General features: G+C 42.9%; 1 protein-coding gene across 1 annotated transcript; it reads left to right on the top strand.

Annotated features, from left to right (window-relative positions):
- Positions 1-134: 134 nt before the first annotated feature.
- PUS1 (pseudouridylate synthase 1) lies at positions 135-6,393 on the top strand (the record flags this gene model as incomplete). The annotated part of the gene is made up of 5 exons (XM_009867738.1): positions 135-359; positions 1,559-1,696; positions 2,404-2,506; positions 2,766-3,463; positions 5,916-6,393. Coding segments are annotated over 5 exons (1,215 nt in total), but the record flags the coding sequence as incomplete, so codon positions are not given.
- Positions 6,394-7,932: the final 1,539 nt, after the last annotated feature.

The following is a 7,932-nucleotide window of genomic DNA, read 5'->3' as shown; positions in this document are numbered from 1 at the left end:
CGGGGGGAGCGGGGTGGGCGCCCTTCCCGCCTCCAGCGGGTCGAACAGCCCGGGCTGCCCCCTCCAGGGGACGGAGCTGTCACTTTCTGCCTCGGTTTCTTGGTGATTCCTGACTGCTGTTCTGTCCCCCGCAGGTTCTCACGATGGCTGAGGATCTGAGAGCCGCGGTCGCCAGCCAGACGAAGAGGCTGAAGAGCAGCAGCGAGCTGGTTGAAAGGCTGGAAGAAAACGGGCATCAGAATAAACGGTTGAAGAGAGATGCGGATGAGGATGATGCGGAGGATCAGAATAAAAAGTTACCCAAACGGAAGATTGTGCTGCTGATGGCATATTCAGGGAAAGGCTACCACGGGATGCAGGTATGTGGTTTGGCCAAACACCGTGGCCTGCTTCTTGTTGAAGTCTGTGAGGTTTGTAACTGTGGTCACAGTGAATGAGCAGGGAAGCAGTCACAGCCTGGAAAGCTGGGGCAGGAGCAGTGCCTGCTGCATTCAAATGGCTTGGTCATAACTTGAATAAAACCCATCAGTGGTACCTCTCTGACATTTGGTGACTCTAGGAGTCTGCCTTTAGCACAGAGCATCAGAAGAAGATCCTTCAAAAACTGCTGTAGATAAGGCTCTTGAGGAGGCTGAAAGTACATTTCAAATTCTCTTTCTTCTGATGCAGACTAATGGGATGGGTTGTAACAGTTTAGAAAGAGGAAAACTGTTTCGAGACTTTTGTGTTTGCATGTGGAAAAAAAGGGACCCTGCTTTGTTACAGCCCCAGCAGCGAAGCAGTGTCCGAGCACGAGACGTGATCCTGCAGGGAGAGTTTTAGTGGCAGCAAGAGGGTGATGTTGCTTCATCTGCTGCTCCTCTCAGCATAGTGCAGGCTCCACACACGCTTTGGAGGTGCCCTTCAAAAGCTCCACTGGATAATTGATAAGATTTCACACAGACGGGGAAGGGAGCCCTTCCTGCTTATGCAACGAAGTAGATTTGTTCAGCAGAGGTAAACTCATGTGTGGGCACATCCATGTAAGTGCCTCTCAGCTTTACTGCTCTTGTAATTGAATGGGATGTGTGGAGTTGTGCATTTCTGTTACAGCTCATCGGTGAGTTGAGTGCAGGAAAACCATACTCTCTGTTACACAACAGCTCAGGTGAACTGAGCAAAAGAACAAAACCTGATTTCTAGAAGCAGAATCTGCAGAGATTAGGTGTGGAGCAGCAGCTGTTAACTTGCAGGCACTGGAACAGTATTTCATTGGTACTGTTTCACGCAAACAAAAGAATCCACTGCAGAAGTATCGCACAGTGAAATTAGAACTATGATTCTTTACTTGCAATAACAGTAAAAGATAAATCAGAATGTAGATGTTTTAATTAACATCTACATCCCTGGTAAAATATAGTTAATTTTGTTAGTGTCCCCCTGCTTTTAGGGCTATAAAGGGAAGACTTTTGAAGAATTTCTCAGCAATGTTTGATAAACAACATTTTTCAGTTACTTTCAGCTTTCCAATTATTGCTATTTGTTCCATTTCTTATTTTTACTATATATCTTCTTTTAGAGAAACGTGGGATCTTCACAGTTCAAGACGATTGAAGATGACTTAGTGTCTGCCCTTGTTCAGTCAGGCTGCATCCCAGAAAACCATGGGGAAGATATGAAGAAAATGTCTTTTCAGCGCTGTGCTCGAACAGATAAGGTATGTTGGTCAAGCCCTGTGCTCTCATAAACTGTGGTGAAACCCCACCAGTGCTACTGGGATTGAGTGGTAAAGTGTTGCCTGGAGTGAGATCCAATAGCGAACACTATTCACAGTGAATGTTGCTTGAAATGTTTTCTTTCTCCCACTTCTAGACTTTCAGTCCAAGCAAATATTTAGGAAGTTTGGCACAGTGATTAGGTGGTGTCTGTAAAGCTGGTGCTTTGTACCTAAACTTTGTGTTCCTGACACATCTGCTTCAGCCTCCCAACCTGCTGCAGCTCCTTGTTGCTGCCTGGTCGATGCGGTGCTTGAGAGTTTAACTGCATCTCCGTTGGTTTTAAGCCTGCGACAGTGGAGTTCTAAGTCTGAGGTGGAGTTCATGGCTGATCTTTTAAGTAATTTCTTTTCAGTTGGTGCTTTGCTTAATAGCAGTCAAATACAGTGAGCTGTCAGGGAAGGGAGTACAGCGTTCTGCTGTCTAAAGATTGCTGAGGTGCCGTATGGCGACACAGCACCAGCAGGTCTTCCAGGAGTTCTCTGACTTCAGTTTCTGCCCGTGGCCTTGCCCTTGCCTTGCTTGAGCCTGAAATGACCAGTGAGAAAAAGGAATAAACTTGTTCTTCAGCTATTTCAATTCTGCAAATGCTGTCGCAGAGTTTCCAAGGTACATGACGATGTGTTTGTGTGTTCTGTGGTTCTTACAGGGTGTGTCTGCAGCTGGACAGATTGTGTCGCTAAAGGTCAGGCTAATAGATGACATCTTAGAAAAGATCAATAACCATCTTCCTTCTCACATCAGAATTCTGGGTAAGGACACTGGAATGGGTAGAGAAAATATTTCCAAAGAGGAGCTTTCTCCTGCAGAAGGTCTCTCCCTTGTCACTATAATTTAAGCGGTTTAGTTTTAATATAAATCGGTATGTTTCTCTTAGTTTGAAATTAGGGTCCTATAAAATATATCTTTTGATGGCGTTTTATTTAAAAAGTACTCTTGTTGGTAGGAGCGAGATCACATTCACGCTGTAACCTACTGACTGACAAAACCTAATGTTGCTTTTGAAACAAGGTCTGAAGAGAGTCACCGGAGGATTCAACTCCAAGAACAAATGTGATGCCAGAACCTACTCTTACATGCTGCCAACATTTGCCTTTGCCCATAAAGACCATGACGTGCAAGAAGAGGTTTATCGACTGGACAGGGAGACCCTTGAAAAAGTCAATAAGCTGCTCGCGTGCTACAAAGGAACACACAACTTCCACAACTTCACATCTCAGAAGGGACCCAGGGACCCCAGTGCCAAGCGGTACATCATGGAGATGTACTGCGGAGAGCCGTTCATCAGGGAAAACGTGGAGTTTGCAGTGATCCAAGTGAAAGGTCAGAGTTTCATGATGCACCAAATACGGAAGATGATTGGGCTGGTGATTGCTATCGTGAAAGGTTACGCTGCCGAGTCCATCCTAGAGCGCAGCTGGGGAGAGGAGAAAGTAGATGTCCCCAAAGCCCCAGGACTCGGGCTGGTCTTGGAAAGAGTACACTTTGAAAAATACAACAGACGCTTTGGAAACGATGGGCTGCACGAGCCTCTCGAGTGGGCAGAGGAGGAGGAGAAGATTGCTGTTTTCAAAGAGCAGTATATCTATCCTACCATTATCAACACAGAAAGGGAGGAGAAATCCATGGCAAACTGGCTGAACACCCTCCCCATTCATGACTTCAACTCTTCTGCTGTTGGGATGCAAGCTAACAATAAAAATTCAAAGGTAATGATCAAAGCCATTATTTTATCAAACGAAAGCTGTCGAGATGGCTCTTGCCTCAGAAACATGTTTGTTTTCTGTGCATGTGCCATGGAAGATGACAGTCATCTGGAGTATGAAATGGGTATTGTCTTTTCTGTCTGTGCACTTCATGATAATGGAATGAACTACACCAAGTTATTTTTGCAAGGTTTTGCGTGGGGCGGTTGGGGGAGGAAGAAATGCTTGAAAGCACAGGCCAATTTGCAGAATCATAAACTGGCAACAGGAATTATGGACACATTACCAGCCTTTGCTAGTAGTTCTCAGGCTGACAATTTCCCTTCAAATAACTGCTGGCTCTTTGTATTCTCTGATTTTGGGCGAATTCTCATTTTGTGTAATGCTCTGTTCACTAAGATAAGGTTTGGATTCAGGGGGAACTTCCAGATAATTTTTTTTAAAATAAATCCACCAAGAGCTCTGTTCTGTTTAGCTCAAACCAGGGCAGTCAGAATAAACTCCTACGCAGTAAAATGGTATATTGCAGAACCTGATTTCTGACAGCAGGAGCTGCTGCAGTAAAACAAAAGTGTAGAATACATCTTCAACTAAAGGAAAATTACAGATTTTTGTCTCTGAGATGTAGAACAGCCTCACAAGAAAAGAGTGGAAAGAGGTTTGGGGCATGCTGGTTGTAGGTTGAAAACCATGTGAGGAAACTTGAGGAAACAACTTGAGGAAACAACTTGAGGAAACTTGAGGAAACTTGAGGAAACTTGAGGAAACTTGAGGAAACTTGAGGAAACTTGAGGAAACTTGAGGAAACTTGAGGAAACTTGAGGAAACTTGAGGAAACTTGAGGAAACTTGAGGAAACTTGAGGAAACTTGAGGAAACTTGAGGAAACTTGAGGAAACTTGAGGAAACTTGAGGAAACTTGAGGAAACTTGAGGAAACTTGAGGAAACTTGAGGAAACTTGAGGAAACTTGAGGAAACTTGAGGAAACTTGAGGAAACTTGAGGAAACTTGCAAAGTATTTTTTTAACAAGGACTGGAGTGACTTAAAATATGAGAGTGCTTGACTGGACAAGTCTCTGATCAACCCAATCCAACTTTGCAGCAAGCCCCGGTTGAGCAGGGGCGGGATGGACTTGATGGCCTGAAGATACCTGATAGTTCTGTGTGTAATACAGATGTTCTCGTTCAGAGGGCTGGTAAATATTTGAAAAACAAATGATGAACAGGGCTAAAACTTTGGTGTAGTGCAACTCAGAAGAAAACAGTGACCTTTTTTCACTTACTGAAATCCTTCAAATTAGCTTTATTTTGAGTAATGATCCTACTCTGAAGCACATTATGTTTAATCCTGTCTCTGCCATTTTTTTGAGGATGAAAAAGAGTTTCAGCACCTAAAATAAAATGTAGAGCCTTGCTGAATAGTACAAGCAAGATACCAGAAATTTCTCAGGGTTATTTTTGTACTTGTGGTAATTGTTTTTCTGCTGTACAGTGCTGTACGAGGACATTTGTGACAGGAGGTTATGACAAATGCCCCATTAGTTGAGTAGAATGGGACCCAAGGAGACTACGTGGTGCAGAGAGCCCTTACTCGGCTTGGGGGTCTTGATGATAATGTTGACAGGATTTAATCCTGACAAGTTCAGAATCACTGCTGTAGTGCCAGCAGGAGGCAGGTCTGCTTGCTTTTAGATAAACGACGATGTTCAGTTTTGGTATCAGCGCAAGCTGTCTGGGGAAGGATAAGTACGGGATGATGGGACAGACTCCTTTGAGACTGTGCAGGCTGTTTGCACTGCACTGAGCTGTTCTCGCTGTTACAAAGTCCCTCAGAATTTGTTTTGTAGTGGGATATTAAATTGTCCATGTTAAATTCATGGGATCTGGAGGTTTATATGATTTCAGCAAGTGGCAGGGAGGTAAGGAAGGAGTAGCTACAGGTGTGTTGTGATGCTAGCCTTTCTTAATAAAATCCTGTGATACCAATCATATCGGGCAAAATACTTGCTTCAAAAAATGATGTAACCCCCCCAAATTTATTGCACTGCATTGACTTATTCCTGAAGGAGTGACTCCCAGCTTAAGAACTCGGACTTCGGTTTCCTTGTAAGTTGGTAACATTTGTAGTATTTCCCTAATACTACTACATACAATTAACTTCATTTTTAAGCAAGTATTAGTGAGCTCTTGCACGTCTTTAGTACAGTTTGGACATAAATTATCTACAGCAGTAATCCAATGTACAATTGTAATCCAGTGTACAATTTTCTCGCTGCAAAAAGCGTCAATTACCGTTTCAGAAATTTGTAACCTTAGATGGGTTTAAGGCATGAAGTTTGGATCTAGCCCCATTTTCTTATACTTTTGGAGAAGTTTAAAGTCAATGTCTTTGATTTAGGTCAGTCTCTAGATGTAAATGAAATGCTGACAAGCCATTTTTCGTTTTACTTTACAGAACAGCAGTGATCTTGAAGGCAGTGACGGCTGTGATGATGATTCTGACTGAGCCACTCAGTGGCTGGACGTGGGACCCTTACTGCTTGCAATTCCCTTTTTCTGCAAAAAAGTGGCCTTTCTAAATCCAAGAATCTAGTGAAGTGGGGGTTTGTGCTTGCAGAATGAGAACTGGAAGCCCAGGAGAAACTGGGTAGGGAAGAAAAAGTGCTGTAGAGAAAGTAAAAGAAGCTTTTTATACCACTGACTGTTTCACCTGATTGATATACTTGAAAATAGTGTAACAAAAAAGCAGCTTTCTAAAAGAATCCTGTAATGCAGGATATCTGAATTACTATTTGAATAATGTTTTTATTATATGTTTACCTGGAAAATAGTATTTTAAATATGTATAATCTCTACATAAAGATGAGACAAATCAGTTTTAATATACTCTTTTTTATTATTGTTACTATGAAGTTATGACTCCATTGATTTTTTTTTTTTTTTAATTTTTATTTCTTCACCTTTACTTAACCTGATCTCTAAGCATCACTAAGCTTTTATTTTCCATTTCACTTGTGACTTTCCTTTGGAATAACACGCATGGCTTAGGAATTTGTTATCATGCTGACTGCTGTGAATTCATTTGAATCGAAACAAATGTTCTGTGTTCTCTAAAGCTCTGCAAATCTAAAAGAAATGATTCATTACTCAGTGAGAGGTCTTAATTTTGGACTGTGGACTCAACCATGTACTTCAAGATGAGACCTTTTCTTTGGGACACGTCACAGAATATGGATCTGCAGCTCAGGGTGTAACTGGGCCTTTACTGCCCGAGGTGCCGTTTCACACGCCCGTAGTTGAGAAGTGGGGAGATGTAAAGTGATCGCTAGGGCTGCAGTTCGAAGTGGGCAGCCATGAACGTTCTAGTGTTGCCTGTGGTGCCGCTTTAGTGTTTCTGTGGAAACTGTCGAGCCGTCTGCAAGCCTCGGGGTTGAATCAACCTGGCATGCGGTGAAAGGAATGGTTCCCGACTTCCTCTGGGCTTTAATCAAGCCCGCGTTCGCGTTGTGCACGTGAACTTTTAATTCCCATCAAGCTGCTCAGAATAGAGGAATGTGTGCAATGACGCGGGAAGCACGTGTCTGAGGACTGTCTTCCTTCAGGAACAGATTGTACCTTTCTGTGTTTCGGCTATCTGCATACTCTGAAGTTCTTGCTCTCCTTTCCTCAGCTACGGTTTGACTTTTAGTTCTTGTTTCCAACTCTCCGTGGAGGTGGTGCAATCAAGAACAAGTACAGGCAGCAGCCTTCCTGCCTTCCCTGCCTGTACAACACTTTTGGAAGGGGTGAGACAAGACTCTCCAAGTCTTGGGGTATTTGTACAGGTGCTCGATAGGCTTTGCTGCCAGGGTCTGTATGGAGACTTGCCTCGTAATATGGTAGTTATTGACGATGAGGAGTCAACTATTTGCTCCTTCGTACAGTGGCTTCTGGCCAAAGCCTCTAATTTTGTGGTGCTTTTTGGAACTAGGGGTGGTGGGTTTGTTTTGTTGTTTATTTGGTGGGTGGGGGTTTTTTTTGCCAGATGTCCACTACCCTTTAAAGAGGGACTTGCTCGTTTATTTTATCTGGGCTTTAATTGGAGGTTTTTATTTTAGCATGAAGGCTTTGCTCTGTTTTATGAGAGCAAGCATGTCCCAGTGTTCTGGAGTGGAGCTGTATGATGTTCACTTACAGCCCCTGCTGGTTCAAATTGTTGATGTAATCTGCGTTAGTCTTATATCCAAAGCTCTATCTTTCTATCCCTTTCAATCTGGAAAAAAATAAAATTGCTTACAATAAAGGCCCCCAAACTGAAACATATCTCAGTGGAAAGCAATGAGAACTTCTATTTATAGCCTCTGGAGAAAACAAAATAATAATTAAAAAAAGGATATTTCTTACTTCGTGGTACACATGAGTTTATTTCACGGGGAGTAGCAGTTTGGTATTTCAGCTCTGGTTTCAGTGCAGGAGCCGAATAATAATAATAA

The sequence above is a fragment of the Apaloderma vittatum genome, unplaced genomic scaffold (genome assembly GCF_000703405.1).
Source record: "Apaloderma vittatum isolate BGI_N311 unplaced genomic scaffold, ASM70340v1 scaffold44114, whole genome shotgun sequence".
NCBI lineage: Eukaryota > Metazoa > Chordata > Aves > Trogoniformes > Trogonidae > Apaloderma > Apaloderma vittatum.
The sequence above is the reverse complement of the archived record's forward strand: the minus strand, read 5'-3'. Positions and strand labels throughout refer to the sequence as shown.